The 17,303-nt window shown below is 35.6% G+C and overlaps 3 protein-coding genes across 4 annotated transcripts; 2 read left to right on the forward strand and 1 right to left on the reverse strand.

Moving 5' to 3' along the window:
* The first annotated feature begins 439 nt into the window (after nucleotides 1-439).
* LOC126696154 (uncharacterized) lies at nucleotides 440-1,348 on the forward strand. Its single transcript, XM_050392939.1, has 3 exons — nucleotides 440-589; nucleotides 710-906; nucleotides 1,036-1,348. The coding sequence occupies exons 1-3, from the start codon at nucleotides 440-442 to the stop codon at nucleotides 1,346-1,348; spliced, it is 660 nt and encodes a 219-aa protein (XP_050248896.1).
* Nucleotides 1,349-6,816: 5,468 nt separating this feature from the next.
* Nucleotides 6,817-13,075, forward strand: LOC126695216 (uncharacterized). 2 transcript variants are annotated; one of them, XM_050391884.1, is made up of 6 exons: nucleotides 6,817-7,097; nucleotides 7,291-7,362; nucleotides 7,562-7,664; nucleotides 10,778-10,910; nucleotides 12,061-12,099; nucleotides 12,851-13,075. In XM_050391884.1, the coding sequence occupies exons 1-6, from the start codon at nucleotides 6,914-6,916 to the stop codon at nucleotides 12,929-12,931; spliced, it is 612 nt and encodes a 203-aa protein (XP_050247841.1). In that variant the 5' UTR covers nucleotides 6,817-6,913; the 3' UTR covers nucleotides 12,932-13,075. The 2 variants fall into 2 exon arrangements, with proteins under 2 accessions (XP_050247841.1, XP_050247842.1); XM_050391885.1 differs by having other exon boundaries at nucleotides 6,827-7,097; nucleotides 7,577-7,664.
* Nucleotides 13,076-13,234: 159 nt separating this feature from the next.
* LOC126695219 (cytochrome b561 and DOMON domain-containing protein At5g47530-like) lies at nucleotides 13,235-14,326 on the reverse strand. Its single transcript, XM_050391887.1, has one exon. The coding sequence runs from the start codon at nucleotides 13,953-13,955 to the stop codon at nucleotides 13,389-13,391; it is 567 nt and encodes a 188-aa protein (XP_050247844.1). The 5' UTR covers nucleotides 13,956-14,326; the 3' UTR covers nucleotides 13,235-13,388.
* Between the last annotated feature and the right edge of the window lie 2,977 nt (nucleotides 14,327-17,303).

Consider the following 17,303-nt stretch of genomic DNA (forward strand, 5'->3'; position numbering starts at 1 on the left):
GGCAGAGGTGGAATGGACACAGTCGGTGATAACCATGAGGAAGTTCTTGAAGAACAAACCAGTGGAGTGTTTGATGATGGGTCACTTACATCAGGTAGAAATGTTGCAATTTACGGAGCTAACGATCACGGGAACAATCCTAATCAGAGCAACGCAGGATACATTAGGGATCATCAAACACTCCATAACTCTACTTCGAGGGAGTTTAGAGTCGAGGATGGAACTAATGGATGCATGGAGGTTGAGGGACATTGAAGAGGGTTCTTCTCTGTCTCATGTTGATTCTACAACAAACACAAATAGAATCATGAACATTTTGATATGGAATTGTAGGGGAGCTATGAAACCCCTGTTTAGAAAGACTGTTATGGACCTAGTTGCTTAGTGTTCCCCAATCATCATGGTGATTATGAAAACAAGATTAAGCGGTGCGAGGACTATGGAGATAATAGAAACTCTTCCTTTTGATGGGGCTGAAGTGACTAACACCATTGGGTTTGCAGGAGGAATTTGGTTGCTTTGGAGTTCAAATGTGGTGCATGTGGACATCCTGGCAACAACTGAGCAGGAGATTCATGCTATTATTCGAGTAAGATCTCAATCCCTTAACTGGTTAATTAGTGCTATTTATGCTAGCCCTAGATTTGCAGAAAGATGTATGCTTTAGGAGAATTTAAAAATGTTAGCAGATCTTCATGATCTTCCTTAGGCACTTATGGGAGATTTTAATGAGGTGCTCACTGAGGAGGAAAAATCTGGTGGGAATCCAGTTTGTTTGAGGAGAGTTAGAGCAATTAAAGAGTGTATGGATGCTTGCCACGTGATGGATTTGGGTTTCTCAGGACCAAAATTTACTTGGACAAATAAGAGGGAGACTGGGGATCTAATTCAATGCAGGCTAGACAGGTGTTAAGCCAACCCTGATTGGAAGGAATTTTACCCTGAGGCCAATGTCACTCATTTGGCCAGAATTAATTCTGATCACTGCCCCTTGGTGTTAAATCTGAAGCCCAATATGGGTAATACCTTGGACAGACCCTTTAGATTTCAGTCCATTTGGCTCAACCATGAGGAATTTCCTTTTGTGGTCAGGGCAGCTTCGGAAGGACAAGATGTTGGGCTGAAGAGTGCGATCTCGGAATTTACTGTAAAGGCTCAAAGGTGGAACAAGGAGGTTTTTCGGAATGTTTTTGTCAAGAAGAAGCAAATTTTGGCCAGGCTACTGGGTACTCAGAAAGCCTTAGCTTCTAACCCTAACCCTTTTCTTATTAACCTCCAGAATCAATTATCTGAGGAGTATAATCTTATTCTTCAAATGGAGGAGGAAATTTGGGCAGTGAAAGCATGAACAAACTGGGTTATTTTGGGGGAAAGGAATACTTCCTACTTTCACATGTCAGCTCTTGCTCGAAGAAGTAAAAATAGAATCACTAGCATTCAAAATGGTGATGGGGAATGGGTGCATAATGTTGAAGAAGTTAAGGATATTTTCACTTCAAGATTCATTAAGTTATACCAAACTGAGCAAATTTTTTGTAATATTACCCTGCAATGGAATACTGAGTGGGGTGCTAAACTTAGTCTTGAAGAAGCAAGAGGGTTGTCTCATATCCCTTCTGATAAGGAAATATGGACTGCATTGAAGTCTATGAAACCATATAAAGCCCCTGGGATTGATGGCCTTCATGCAGGGTTTTTTCAGAGATTCTGGCTTATAATTGGAGATTTGGTTAAAAGAGAAGTCAAGGAAGCTTTCACAAGCCAAAAGGTTCCTGAATATCTAAATCAGACTCTCATTGCTCTTATTCCAAAACAGCTTGGACCTGAAACAGTCAGCCATTACAGACTTATAAGCTTTTGTAATACGGTGTATAAGGTCATCTCTAAGATCATTGTTCAAAGGCTTAGACCCCTTCTTCCATCACTGATTTCCCCCATGCAGACGACCTTTTTAGAAGGAAGGAGAGCCATGGATAATGTTGTTATTGCCCAAGAATTGATCTATTCTCTTAAGAGAAGGAAAGGTACATGGTAGTTAAAATTGACCTTGAGAAGGCTTATGATCGCCTTGAATGGAGTTTTGTGAAGATGGTTCTTGAGCATTTTGGTCTTCCCCAGAATATTATCAATCTCATCATGAGTTGTATCTCCACTACAACTACATCTCTTCTTTTTAATGGTAGCAAGCTTGAAGCTTTTCACCCTTCGAGAGGGATTAGGCAAGGTGATCCAATTTCACCTTACCTTTTCCTGTTGTGTATGGAGTTTCTTGGAAGCCAAATCACTAGCATGTGTGAAGCTAAGAGGTGGGATAAGGTCAAAGCATCTGGAAATGGGCCAAGCTTTTCCCATGTTTTCTTTGCTGGTGATCTGATGTTCTTTGGTAAGGCTGATCATAAGAATTGTGAGGCTATCATTGAAGTTCTAGACAATTTCTGCAATCTTACTGGGCAGAAAGTTAGTCCGAGAAAGTCAAAAATTTTTTTTTTCCTCAAATGTCACTAGAAGAAGGAAGAGGTTCATTTGTAGGAAATTGGGAATCCATGCAACTACCAATCTTGGAAGATATCTTGGCTTTCCAATACTTCATCAAAACAGGGCCGGGTCTGCTTACAACTTTGTGGTAGAGAAAATCCAAAACAAGCTTGCTGGATGGAAGACTAAGCTTCTATCGAGGGTAGGGAAGTTAGTGCTTGCCAAAACAGCAGCTTCACCAGTAGTAGAATACTATATGCAATGCCAACCTTACCTACCAAAGTGTGTGATGCAGTGGACAAGATTATAAGAGACTTTCTTTGGGGTTCAACTGAGGAGAAGAGAAGGATGCACATGGTAAATTGGGGCACAATGACATTACCTAAAGAGTTAGGTGGATTGGGTCTTCATTCCATAAAAGATAGGAATCTTGCTATTCTAGCTAAACTGTGTTGGAGGTTGGCAAGTGATCAAGGGGCGCCTTGGGCTCAAATGTTGGCTGCTAAATACCTAACTCCCCATAGGTTGGAGCAAAGAAGATTAGCCCCGTGCTTAAGTGTTTGGACGACTTGCAAAAAGGGTGGTCGAATATATGTCAAGGGTCTAAAATGCGCTGTGAGGAATGGTGGGTCAATCAATGTTTGGAGGGATTTTTGGCTTCCAATTGGCAGGCTTCGAAATCTCATTGAGGGACCACTAAACCGGACTGAAGAGCAGATTACAGTTAACCAATGCTTTGATAATGAAGGTGCTTGGATAAACCAAAGTATATCTTTTGAATTACCAGACCAAGTTCTTAATGTAATTAAAGCTACACCATTGTCTCTAAACCAAAACACTGAAGATACTCTTCATTGGGCTTTTTCCAAAGATGGCATATTCTCTTTGAAATCAGCTTACATGTTAGCAAGAAATTTAAATCCTTTGAACCTAGTGACAAATTCGGTAGCTTGGGTTTGGAAAGTAGTAGCTCCTCCAAAGATTCAGTTTTTTTTGTGGCTATGTTTACATAATAGTGTGTCAACTGGAGACGTGCTAGGTTCAAGGGGTTTAAATATCGACCCTATGTGTAATTTGCGTCAGAGAGGCAATGAAACAATTAAGCACTTGCTAAGGAGCTGTGAGGTAGCACAAAGGTTTTGGCAGGATCTGAAATTTCCCTAATGCCTGAGGGATTCTTTCAAGCTACCCTTTGGGAAGTGGCTTGATATCAACTACTAGAAAGAGATCAGATCTGATATAATGGGGTTGCCGTGGAAAATTTTGTTTGTCATGGGGATATGGCATATCTGGCTCCACAGGAATGAAGTCACATTCAGATCCGGAAGGGTGGATAACATAAGTCACATGAGGTGTATCAAAGAAAGCGCTGAGTTCTTCTTGCTGGGCATTAATTGCAAGGTACAGAAACTTAAGGCTGTCATTCCCGTTGGCTGGACCAAACCACCTGAAGGGTGGGCAAAACTCAATTCAGATGGTTCTGTGATGGGAAGTACGGGTAAGGCAGGGGGAGATGGTGTGATCAGAAACCATGAGGGGGTTTGGCTTAAGGGATATGCAAGACCAATTGGGAGCACTGACAGTTGCAGGGCTGAACTTTGGGCCTTAAGAGATGGATTGGTGATGGCAAAGGAAATGAGGCTCAACAGCCTTGTCATTGAACTTGATGTGCTGAGTGTTGTGCTTCTCATGACAAATAACAGTGCCAATTTGCTAATGGAACCTTTACTGACTAATTGCAGGAACTTGCTGAGGGAAATACCTAATAAACAGATTGTTCATGTCTACCGTGAAGCTAATCAATGCGTTGATGCATTGGCAAAATAGGAGCGACTTCCTTGTCTTCCTTTACTGTGTTTTTTGTGTCCATCGCTTGTGGTGGATAGTATTTTAGCTTTTGATAAAGCAAATATGTATTGTAACAGACTTGTTAATTCCTAAGTTTAATGAAATTTCCTTGGTTTACCGGAAAAAAAAAAAAAAAAGCAAATTAGAAAGTCTATTGCCTCCAATTTTTTCATAGAAAAAAATCCCACCATGGTTTTATATTTGTATTGTGGTGGGGTCTAATGAGATGAATTTGTTAGAGTGTGATTTAAAGAAAAAAAAATAGTGGCAAATATCATCTTCAGGAACAAAAACATTTAATAAAATTTATTAAAATATTATAGATATACATATATAAAAGGTATATTCATTATAAATTTTGAATATATTTAACTAATGACTAATTTGTTCATCTCTTATGTAATAATATTTAATAAGCTAACTAAATAAATCAAACTAGCATGTGTTTATAACATACACATTTAAATTGCTTAAATTCAAATGTGATAATATTTACAAATTACCCAAAAATAATAATTTATTTTCATCATATTGCCTAATCAACCCTATTAAGTCAAATATTATCATCATGTTTATCATTTTGTAAACTTATTTCTTTGCTAAAATTTTCCTCATCGTCATTAACATTTACTATCTCTTCTTGTTCTTTTTATTTTAATAATTTTTTAAAAAAATATTTCTTCTTGGCATTCTAGTTTCTTGGACATATAACAATAATGAAAAAAAATAAAAAAATAATTATATTTTCAATTAATTGTGTACTGTGTAATCCAAATTTTGTAGAAGAAAGAAAAACAAACTTATGAATATATTATTTTATTAGGCTAAATTAAGTAACTTAATAATTGTGTTAAAAACAAGTCTAACAACATGTTAGATTCAAATAAAAGTACAAATTCTAACAAAAAATCTCATTTAAAAGCATTTATCATAAGATTTTACGATATGATACGATTTATACAATTCATGAGCACTTACAATACATTGATATAATACGAAACTTTTACACATGATACGATATGTATCATATAATATATGATATGTATCGCATATCATACAATATTGACAATTATGCTCACATCAATGTGTTAAATAGTCGAGGATGCAAATGGTTTATTGGAATTTTTTTTTTTTTAATCCAAAAGGTGGAGTGCACATAAAAGAGTTTCATAAAATAACGAACTACGTTGGCCTACAAACCAATGGTTACGAAATTTCCTTTTATATATATATATTTATAAGAGGTAAATTTTGACAAATCCATCATCAGATTGCACTTTCTTATTAAATCTTCCATGCTTGTAAAATTTCAAGAAAATCAAATATCTATATCTATGTCATCAATCAAATGGTTAGTTTTAAAGTTTCTAGTCTTAAATTATGCATAAAAATAAGTTTATGGATTAAATAGTAAATAATATTTAATTTGAACGAAATTGGACATGCATGTTGAGAACATAAATAATATGCAATCCAATGAATAGATTTTTAAAATATGTAAATACGATAATTTTTTAGTGGGACTTTGTATCCATTGCCTACAAAATACTTAGGCAAAGTTTGTTCTATAATAATTTTTCTAAAGTTTGAAAAGTGTTTGGTTTGACAGAAATTGATTTCAAGAAAATATTTTACGCATTTGTGGGTGTTTGGGGCGATTGAAAATGTAAGATAATTCGATTGATTGTAAAATAATTGCATGTATGACAGAAATTGATTTACGCTTTTATATTTAATAAAACTTTTTCCGCATCACCCAAAACTCATCAACAAAACTTCTAACCGCCACTGTCAGCCACCCAATTGCCACCCCTACTAATTAATGTCTCCAATCTCAAGTTGCCAACCACCGCTATTGCTAGACTCCACCACCGCTGGTTGTGGGTCTCCACCACCATTGGTCGTTGGCCGTTGGTTTTCTGTAGCATTTTCCTCAACACAACCAAATACTTGAAAATATTTTTGGGAATCTTTGAAGTTTGAACTAATGCCAGCCTTTTTAAAAGTGACAAACTTGGTCATAAACCCAACTTTGAATCTAAACCGTTACTCATTTATCTCTTCTTTCTCATCGTGACTAGAGACTTAAGGTTTGTTTGGTTGTATTGTTTAAATAACAAAACAAGTATTTTCACGACACTTTTTCACCCACACACATTTTCATAACACTTAAATAATGTTACCAGAACAACATTACCATAAAGGCCTTAAGTTGGTTAGTACCAAACTCTTGTATTGAAAAAAGAAAAAGAAAGTGTTAAAAAGGTAGAGTCGCTCTGAAACGACAGTCGTTTTGGGGAGAACAAAACGGTAGAAAAGAGGCAAAGGTGGAGTTTGGATCCACATCCTACGTCTACGTTTTCAGCAAACCCGCGTTTTCTCCTTTTCTTTTTTCTTTTTTTTTATTTTTTATTTTTTTAATAAGATCAGCGCTTCTGTCTCAAATTATTTTACTATAATGTTTTCAGTTTTCAGTTTTAACAAAAATACCTAAAGAGTAAAGATTCGCGTTCAGATAAATCTGTGTGTGAGACAGAGTTAGACAGAGAGAGCAGTCAGTGTGGGGGAGTGTTAGATAACAAGAAAAAAAATGGAGAAAAAGAGAGTGAGTTTGGAAGGAAAGAAGGTGATAATGGTACCATACATGGAGGCACACGTACCAAAGTACCATGAGTGGATGCAACACCCGGCTCTCCTTCAAGCCACTGCCTCTGAGCCCCTCACCCTTCAACAGGAGTTCCAGATGCAGCTCACCTGGACCCAAGACCCTAACAGTTCTCTCTCTCTCTCCCTTTGTGTGTGCGTCATATTTGATCTTTCTGTGCACCGGCTTAATTTTTTGATGAATGATTAAGGTTTTGGATATGGGTTTTCTAAAATTTTCAGTTGGGTTTGTTCAGTTTTGATTGTACATGCATATATGTATCTGCTTGTGGCACCAACTAATATTGGAGGTGGGTTTTGCAGAGCAGACTTTCATTGTATTGGATAGGGAGATGGTTGTTGGAGAGTTCATTCATGGAGATCCCCATGTTGAAGGTCAGTTAATCAATTACCCGTAGTTCGTTTGCTGAGAAAATTGCGGTCCGGAAAAAAAAAAAATCTGCAGGATACAAGGTCTTTTTAAATAGACAGAATTAATTTAGCTTCCCATGTACAAATATAGTAAAATCCACTTGAACTCTAAGTAGCTTGTATCCATGATAGTCTCTATTAATCTATTATAAGGGATTGACAGCATGCCCTTTTCCAGCCATGGTCGGTGATGTGAACTTATACATGAACAACTTCGATGATCCCAATATAGCAGAGATTGAGATAATGATAGCTGAACCCAAAAGGTACACTTACCCTTACTTTTCGGGATAAACTTTCAAATGAGCTCTAGCTCTACTGACACCTCCTCCACTTGTAAGTTTTAGGTGGAGGCTGAGGTATTGGGCTCAAGACCCATCAGGTGTGTGTAACTTACCAATTAACATAAGTTAACAAAAAATCTGATGATAAACAGATTTTCATTTAGTGGTGGAGGATTGTGTGATTGCCAAATGCCTCTTTTCATTATTTTTTATTTCATTTATATGCATATTAACACCGCTTTTGCTGGGATTTGGGTTTCATTCATTTTCCTTATTGTTTTTGCTTCATATTCAATTTTGCAAAAGGGAAGCTGTGAATATAACATATGCATATAATGAATTGAGGAATGCAGCTAGTAGAGTGTGCTTATATGCACAAACTTCATATGAATGTAGTTAGTGTGTGTGTTTTTCGTGATGAGCTTGGGGTTATGCATATGGATTTCATATGCATATAGTTATATGAACTTCATTCACACATCCTATTCTACTTATTACAGAAAAAAAGGGAGGGGTGGGGGGTAAATTACACCAACCTCCCTTGAGGTTTCAAGAAATGACACTGCCTTTTTTCTTTTTCTTTTTTGAGAAACAATGACACTGCCTTGAAACTATTGAAAAATAGTACTCAACCCCTTGAGGTTTGTGATGAAGTTAATAGTAGATAAGTCCTTTCACTCTGACGCCATTACTTACTTAAGCAAAATAGTTCAAAAAATGATTCCTACTCAAATTAACTTTACTCTGAACTATGATTAAATCTAACCCTTAAACTATTCTTACTCCTAGGATTCTCTCTCTTCTATTTCAACCCCACTATGCACTTAAAAAGTTGTTGGTTCAGTCTTAATTATAAGTGTGCATTTGGCATTAGCTTATTTAGTTTTTTGCTGAAAGTGTGTTAAAGCGTACTTGTACCTTGAAAAAGTGAGAAAAAGGTTTTAAAAAGCTGTACATAAAAGCTAAAAGCTAGCAAGTAAGCTGGACACAAACAGACATTAAGTTTAACTAGAATGAGAGCAATCTGGTAATTTTCAGATTTTCTGGAACTTGCTGTCTGTCATTGGCTGCAGGAAAGGACCATGAGTATTATTCAAAGTTTTGAGTCTTTTTCTTTTAATTTTTGGTTTGTTTCCTTTGTTATCTAGAGTCCTAATCTTTATAGTAATAGGTTATTTAAGTCTCCTAGTCTTTCGACCAGAAAAAGGTTTAGAAATAGCCTGTATAAAGTCTTTTTTGTAGTCAATAAGACTCATAGAGTTCTTGAATTTAATAAAATTCGAGCAATATATTTTAAGCTATGAGTGTGTGATTGCCTAGGGTTTATATTTCTTTGTTTTTAATTCTATTCATTGTTTTAACCCTAAGAAGCCATCAAATTTCTTCAAAATCCAATCTTTTTATTACCTAAGTCTAACCCTACCTAAACCCTTATCATAGTGTATTCAAGAAACCTTCAAGATCTCATCAAGAACAGTGGTTATTCCTAAAGATTCTACATCAAAATTGGTTGCGGAGCCTATTAAGTCCTCTATCCTGTATCAGTTTGGTATCAAAGCCCACTTAAATGTTTGTATTGCGTCAGTTTGGTATTAGAGCAGGTTTTGCCATGATGTATCCACACCATGGGAGATAATATACAAGTGGATTGACTTGCTAGAATTGTAAAACAGCTAAAGTGCCACAAAAGGAAGTTGGAAAGCCACAACAGGATGCTGACAAATCAGAATAACTTTCTAGGATGGTAGAACAGCTAGAGGAGCAAGTAGTAGACTCTAAATGGCAAGTTCAAGAGTCAGACAATATTCAAAAAATCCTAGACAGCCGGAAAACAAGCAAAAGAACCTAATGAGCTAGCTGAAGCGCCTAGACAACTTGAAGATGAGTCAAAACAAGCGATTTGAAAGTTTAATGGAGGAAAGTTTTGAAACTCTCGAATGCGGAAAAATAATTCGAAAAACCAGCTACTATTCAACTATTGTTGTGCCAAATACATCTTAGCAAGCCACACATATTTTTCTATAACAAGCTAAAGCTAAAACAAAAGAAGATATCATCATGAAAGAAGAGATGAAAGAGATGGAGAAGCTTTTTCCAATACTTCAACATGTTCATAAAAAGTAAGGATGTGTCACTTGCAATGATGGTTCCCATTATTAAATTTGTAATTCCTAAAATGTTTAATCCCACTAGAGAAAAAGATGTTCCACTGTCATCATGATTTTAAGAAACAAAGAAAAGAAAGGAAACTCAAATTCAGCCCTTTTATCATATGTCAAGGATGCTAGTGATTTTATAATTGGTTGCAATTATTTAAGGACAAAATGGTGATTTCATTAATAAGGTAAAGGTAAGATAGAACCCTTACTTTAACCAAGGGCAAGTTTGTCCCCCCACCCCCTAAAAAAAAAAATCTAATGTCCTGACAAAGTTAGGTCAAACATTGGTTTTAATGTTGAATGTCAGTTCTCTAATAGTTGGAGGGCGTATTGTTTCTTAATTCCTCAAGGGAGGTTGGTGTGAGGACATTTTTATAGTCCTTAACTTCCCTTCAGTGATTATCACTATTTGTGTTAGAGATTTAATAATCATGATTGTAGTTATTATCTTGTCTTTGCAAGTCAAATTCTCAAGGTTTTAGAAACACAAATGTCATCCAAGTATATTTAGATCCAGTCTTATGATCATAGCAGATACAGCTATAGATGGGGAAGCAGAATTTGCTTTATTAGCCTTTTGGGCCATTGGCTGGCTCCAAAATATCATCACTTCAAATTTGTGTTTTGGATTGACCCTTATACATTAACCCAGACCAGATCATCAACTAGTGATTTATCAACTCAGCTACTTTAAAATATATTTGTCAATTAATCTGTGGCCAGTGCATTAGGATAGTCTGATTATTGACACTCCATTTTGAATGTTTTGACTGAAATGAATGCTAACCTTCATCTTGCTCAATTTTCTTTTTGATTGGCTGTGAACTTTATAAACTCCTTTACCTATTAAAAAAAGGGGAAAAAGCTTAATTACTTTCCTATACTATAATATAGTTCTCAAGCTTATATCTTATCATTTTGCTCTTGCTAGCATAGTCGTGGGAAAGGACTTGGAAAGGAATCTGTCTTGTTAATAATGGCCTTTGCAGTTGAGAGCTTAGGGATACACATCTTCCGCGCTAAAATTGGGGAATCAAATGGAGCATCTCTTACCTTGTTCCGGAAATTGGTCTCTCTCTCTCTGAAGCATGCTTTTAATTTCATATCTACACATTCATGCAATGCTGGCCATTCGTTTGAACAATATTTCCCTTGTTCTTGCCTACATATGAATTGGTACACATGTACTTAGGGTTGATATCGGTTTGGTGTTGAGAGCATTTTTTGCACTGAACCAGTGTTGTTGGTTTTGCAATATTTGGGAACAACATTGAACTGTTAGGAAGGACAACCGGACCGGGCTGACTGTACTTCAGTTGGTTTGAAAGAAGATAGTTTTCACTCATATCAACTGCCACCACTACCACTAAAATAGGGAAAAAAAAAAAAAAAAAAAAAAAAAAAAAAAAAAAAGAGAGTCAAAACTTGAGCATGATACAAAATAGAGAAGGGGGGGGGGAGGGTGCAGCAAAGTCAGAGTAATGTATTTTACCTTGAGCCAAAGCTAACATCCCATAGAGAAGCAGAAGCCCAAGACCTGTCATTACAATTCTCAAACCCCTGATTTCGTACTCGAAGTAACGTCCATGTTGGCTCATTGTGCTTTATTTAATATGAAATTTGGCTCATTGTACTCCCTTGATGTTCATATGAGAGTGAGAGAGAGAGAGAGGCTTAACGTCCATGTTGGGGGGTGGGAAGGGTTGTGATGCTAGGAGAAATTAGAAGTAAGATTAAGGTCTATGCCGGCACCTGTGTGGGGGGTCAAACCAAGGACTCTTGATTAGGATACTGGTGACAGAACCACTGAAATATAGGAGAAGGTACTCATGAATGGGATATATTGTCCTCCCTCTCACTTTGTAGGGTGGATGCGTATATCCCATGCATGAGATAATTACTGAGGATATAAGTGCTATGGTTATAAAATTACATATATATCAGTTGGTGTTGGCATGAAGAATTCCAGTAACGATTCCAAAAACGGATTTTTAGAACCAATACCCAAAAAAGGCCAAAACCAAAAATTCTGATAGGTTTTTTTTTTAATTTTATTTTTAATTTTTTATTTATATATATATATATAAACACCCATATGTGCTTACATGGTCTGCATTTTATCCCTCCTCACCCCCAACACTTTTCTTGTTTGTGTGCACGACAGATGACACTTGCGTTTACGCTTTGTCCTTAACTAAACTCAATTGTGATTGGTGTAGGGATTCGAAGAGGCTTCTTATAGTGAAATCTTTAAAGAGGTAAGATTTTCAATCCTTACAAACTCCAGTACACATAGCTGTGCAGTTGTGTAATTGTATTGGCTTATGAAGAAGTTAAATAGACTACAACCAGATCCTTTATATCACCAAGTGTTTATGCATGCATTTTTTGTCATTGGCTTATGAAGAAATAGAAGCTTCTTGATTCTTGATATTAATGTAAGGAAATATTCTTCCCCCAGCATCAACCTTGTAATGGTGCAGGCCTGGTAACAATGGAATTTCTACACAGTTGAGCTTACAGATTATTTGGCTGCTCCAGCCCATTTAGTATATAATTCTTAGTAATATTATGACATGTTAGTTTGGTAAATAGTTCAGGATCCTGTTATCTAATGGGTTGGATTTATCTAATCAGATGAAATCAGCTTAATTGGATTATTTTGACATTTAATTTTTATCAAATTATACAGATAGATGAAGTGGAAAAATATTAAGGAAAATTCTAAGGGAAAAAAAAAAATTGTCCAAACTGGTTGATTGACAGTTACCAGGAAAGTTGTCAAATATTGAACTGGATCTATGTGGTTAGTTATGTTCTTTTCATTGTTCTAATGGGGAATAAGACTTCTATAATTATGAACAGGTTGAGCTGTAAGTTTTTGCTGAACTAGTTGCCTTATTTTTCATAAGCATCCAAGATGGCAAAATTTTACATTGGCGGAATATAGCTTCAACTGTCCTCTTCATAATCCTGCCACTTAGCGGTATATTGTTCCTTATTTGACAGGTGACTTTGGAGTTACAAGTAACAAAGCCCAAGCATGAGGAGCTCCTGCATTTGCTGGGTAATGTAGTTACTCATGCATAACTTTATCTGTGTAGAGCAAGCAAGTATATTGGATTAACTATGGTTTAAGGATGCCATCTCATGAGACGGCATTTCACTTGAATGTAGGGGTTATGAACTAAAGAAGAAAGATATTTTGATAGATTATTTTTGCTAGATTTGTAATTCCTGATCTTTTGGGCCTTTCATTCTTTTTTGTATAGACCAAGTAAGTATATTGGATAAACTGAGCTTGTAAAAATCTTTGCAAAATGTGGAGCATCCATGGATAAGAATATTTGCAAGTAGTTGATGGTGAGATGTAGTAGAATGGAGCCAGTTACATTAAAGTAGACGTCACTGAAAATTCTTATATCTGCAGAGTCTACATTAACGATCATGTGAAAACATGTAATGTTGGTAAACATATTCATAGCAAAATTAAAGTATTGAAGGAGGCAAACTTGAGGACAGCCATTCTAGAGTCTAATTTTTGTTTCTACCTTGAAAGAAAATCTAGAATACCTACCGATTGAATGTTGGGGCCTGATGTTGGATGCATCTGAGGGATACTGTTTACAACCGAACTTCCAGCTTGCCAGACGTGATTAACAGTTGTTCCATTTTTTAGTGGGCCCACAACACCAAAAATAGTCATTTCATTTTTGGCATATGTTGCTGAGATGTTTGAAACCCGAAAGCTAAGAGCTGCTTGTTTCATTGAAGGGTTGTAACTGGTTATTGGTGTTGTATAAGCTGTCATAGTCCCATTAGCATTGAGAAAAGCAACAATAGCCTGCGATCCAATCATGCTTGTTCCAGTTGGATTGATTGCCCATGCAATCCATCCTGTAGAAGTTTGAGTTGCTCTGTAAGCAATCTGAATGCTTCTGGTGGATGGAATGTAGTTCCAGTGCAGATGGCTCTGTAATACTGGAAGGTCAATGCAGGAATTGAATGCTCGGTTAGTTGAAAAGGTGTAGTCTGAGCAGGTTTGAGCAGAGGAAATGTAGACTAGAGAGATGACAATGCAAATTATCAGGATGGGTGTTGAGGTCAATGCCATGGGATACTGATGAATATCTAGGAGCTTAGGATTACAATGATTTTCTGCTGGGGAAGTGGGTTTGAGGATTTGGAGTAAACTGTTGGGTCAAATAAGCTTTAATGCTGAAATATTTTCCAAAGAGCTTGAATGGAACCAAGAAATTTTTATCAAATTTAGACAAGCATTCGATCCTTGATTTTGTAAAAGCTAGCGGCTGTTTTGATAAAAGCGTAAAAGGGTTTTTCTCCTTTTTAATAGAAGTGTTTAGTGAAGTGTAAAATATGGTTGGAGTGTGAACTTCTGTGAATTTTTTCAATCTCAGTGTGAACTTAATGAATTGAAGTAGAATAGTCATGAGAGTTGTCTTCATTATAGCATCATGAATTCTTCATTGACAAAATTTCTCCTATGTTGTAACTGATTTTTTCCAACCCAACACCAATTCAACAACAAAGCCTAGTCCTAAAAAGTGGGCATAATTGTTTGATAAACCGACAAGGGATTAATGGGAACTTATAGGTGAAATGAAATACAAGTTTTTTGCTTTAGACATAGTCTTTTCTATTTTTCATAGACATAGTCTTTTTGAAACGTCGAAGTAGCATTTATTTATATATTAATCTTTAAACTTTGTTCTTCACAAGAACAACATGTGCTAGGTGCGTGTCTATGAAGCCAAAACAAAAAGATAAGAATACAGAACGAAATAAGTAATTGAAAGCTAGTGAGACAACCTATTAATAATTAAAAAAAAAAAAGAAGTCTTGTGGAGTAGAGTGGAGGAGGTAACTTTTATAGTAATAGACTGAAATCAAATGTGCAGGTAACTAAACTTATTAATTGCACTGTGCTCCAACTTCAATCATCCATAGTTATTAAATTCGAGGGATCAATTTGACTAGTTGGTCCAGTAAATTTTGATGATTCAAATCCTATATCGGCTGTTTAAGCCTATGAGCCGTTTAAACCTAGACACACGCACCTGGTGGGTGGTTTTTTTTAACTCGTTCAACACGAATGAGTTCTTTTCTAACTTGTTCAACCCGAACAGGTTCTTTAAAACTGATCATGTTCTCTAAATCACTTATCGACTTCTTCTTTTTTTAAATTTTTATTACAAATATTTTGACATTTTGGTCTTTTAAAAGAAAAATGTTATATTACGAAAACAACATCTTCCATTATTTATTTACAATTATTTCCACAATTACATTTCTTAATTTATATAAAGTTATTATGAAGAAAATTATAATTTTCAAAATATGGTTTAAATTATTCTCATTCAAATTTTTTTTTTTAATATTTTACTTTAATTTAGTTATTTATACTTTTATTTGTGTAACTTCTTAACATATGTATTTATTTATTTTTATTTTTAATATTTATATGTTTTGATTGGTTAAAAATTGTATCTTTTTATTATATTCATTGTTGGGAAATTTAGACTCCGGTTGATGGAATTAACAAGTTTTAAACCTAAGTTGTTAATTAGATTTATTATGAATAAAATTTGTTAAACAAACAAACGTCAATATCATGTCAAAATCATGCAGCGGAAAAATAAACAAGACAAGATATGATGACCTAGGAAAATCAATGAAACAAACTAGTTTCATAGTAAAAAATCTAGGGAAAAACCTTCCCGAAAAGCAATTCACTATAGTAAAGAGAAGTTTTAGACCTAGTACAAAACCTTTGTCTCTAAACTTTACAATCCCTGTAGATGAACTCCTAACAGAAACCTTCTACCGCTTCAGAACCTCTGAACTCTTTAATATATGAATGCCACCTTTTTTTTCAACCGATCCCAGTACGTGACTAACCAATGATGCACGGCTCTCAGTACGTGACTAATACACCAACTAGAAGAAGATGTTGGCTGCAAAGTTCTTCACTTCATCAACAATAAAGATCAAGAAGCACTTGGTTACAAAACCCTAAGGTGCAAAAACGCAGTAGCTTTTTTTAGAGAGAATAAGACATCGGTCACCTTTTGCATATGTTCTCCTTGTATTCTCTTATGTGACAGCCTCTAAAATAAGCCTTATATACATCTAGGGTTAGGAGAAAAGAAGGCCCAAAGACACATTCGCGGATTCCAAGAAAACAGATCAAAATTTCTGTTTTTTTTTAAACCTCAACAGATAGGAGGTGTCAAGAAGTTGTCGAGCAGGTGTCGAGCACACGGGCTGAAACAGCTTTCTTAAGCTCGATAGATGCAGCTGTCGAGCTTTAATGAATTTGCACTATTCAGCTTGTTTCTTGGACAAACTTGAATGACTTCAACATTTGATCTTGAAACCTTATTTCTTAAAGTATTAAAAACACCTAGATCTACCAAATTATAAGTAAAGTGCGTTTTGTTAAAGGAACATTGTAAGGACCTAATTTGAATCCCAAGACCAAGAGTCAAAAGGATCTTGGCCCCAAGAATCCAATACAATGAATTTGTAGAGAGTAGATTAGAGAACTAAGTTCTAATGAATTGGACAACAATTATGGTAGGTCTAGATGACTTGAAAGCAAAGATAAATAGGTTTTATCCAAAGAAAATCGTCTTCAGCCCAATCCGAGGAGATGTGTTATTATATATATCTCTTTTGAATTTGATTACAAGTCTATTTCCTATTGTTAGACTGTTTTCCTTTCTTTTTCTTGATCCCCCTCCTCAGTGTATTATTTTTCTTTTATACTGTCTTCCTTCTTTCATCTCTACCCTTCATGGGTAGACTAGGTTTCTGACGTTGATCCCTGTCCTATCAGCACTTTCTTGAAGTCTCTAGAAGTAGTTGTAAGGCTGAAAATTACTGTTTAGGTATCACTTCCATATTAATGCGGCTAGAGAGTTAGTTACAGAGTATTCAATGTGGTGGTAGTAGCTTTCTTTTAGATATTTCATAGTTCCCCTTTGTCTTGTGCTTCTATGATATGTATCCTTATTAATAGAATCTCCCGGAACATTGCTTTGGATGGCAAACCACACCTTTTAACTTTTGCTTTGCTTAGCCGATGAGACATTCCTCCTCGGACCACCTTCCCAGACCCTTATAACCAGACTGTCTTCATTCACTAATGCAGACTTCCATGATAGCATTTACCCGTCCTCGAACTACTAGATGTCCTCGGATTGGGCCCTAAACCCAACATATATATTATCATACCTACAAACATAATATTCTTTCATGATTTATGATTTAGGTAAATGTTGAAATATCGACTCTCTATATATTACCATGATTTTTTAATAAAGTTTGTAGTATGTTTTTATGTTAGAATCTCATTCGCTCTCCTTTGTGTGTGTATTTAAAAAAAAAAAATTAATTAGATCATTAAAAAAAATTTAAAAAAAAAGTTGACTCTTTATAT

Source organism: Quercus robur, chromosome 8, assembly GCF_932294415.1.
Source record: "Quercus robur chromosome 8, dhQueRobu3.1, whole genome shotgun sequence".
NCBI lineage: Eukaryota > Viridiplantae > Streptophyta > Magnoliopsida > Fagales > Fagaceae > Quercus > Quercus robur.

Excerpts from the sequence above, each read along its gene's own strand:
- LOC126696154 (XM_050392939.1), top strand. The coding sequence starts at position 440 with ATGGAGATAATAGAAACTCTTCCTTTTGATGGGGCTGAAGTGACTAAC. Across the intron at positions 590-709 it reads AGATTCATGCTATTATTCGA|GCACTTATGGGAGATTTTAA; the intron begins GTAAGATCTCAA and ends GATCTTCCTTAG. Across the intron at positions 907-1,035 it reads ATTCAATGCAGGCTAGACAG|ACCCTTTAGATTTCAGTCCA; the intron begins GTGTTAAGCCAA and ends TACCTTGGACAG.
- LOC126695216 (XM_050391884.1), top strand. The coding sequence starts at position 6,914 with ATGGAGAAAAAGAGAGTGAGTTTGGAAGGAAAGAAGGTGATAATGGTA. Across the intron at positions 7,098-7,290 it reads CTGGACCCAAGACCCTAACA|AGCAGACTTTCATTGTATTG; the intron begins GTTCTCTCTCTC and ends TGGGTTTTGCAG. Across the intron at positions 7,665-10,777 it reads ATGATAGCTGAACCCAAAAG|TCGTGGGAAAGGACTTGGAA; the intron begins GTACACTTACCC and ends TTGCTAGCATAG.
- LOC126695219 (XM_050391887.1), bottom strand. The coding sequence starts at position 13,955 with ATGGCATTGACCTCAACACCCATCCTGATAATTTGCATTGTCATCTCT.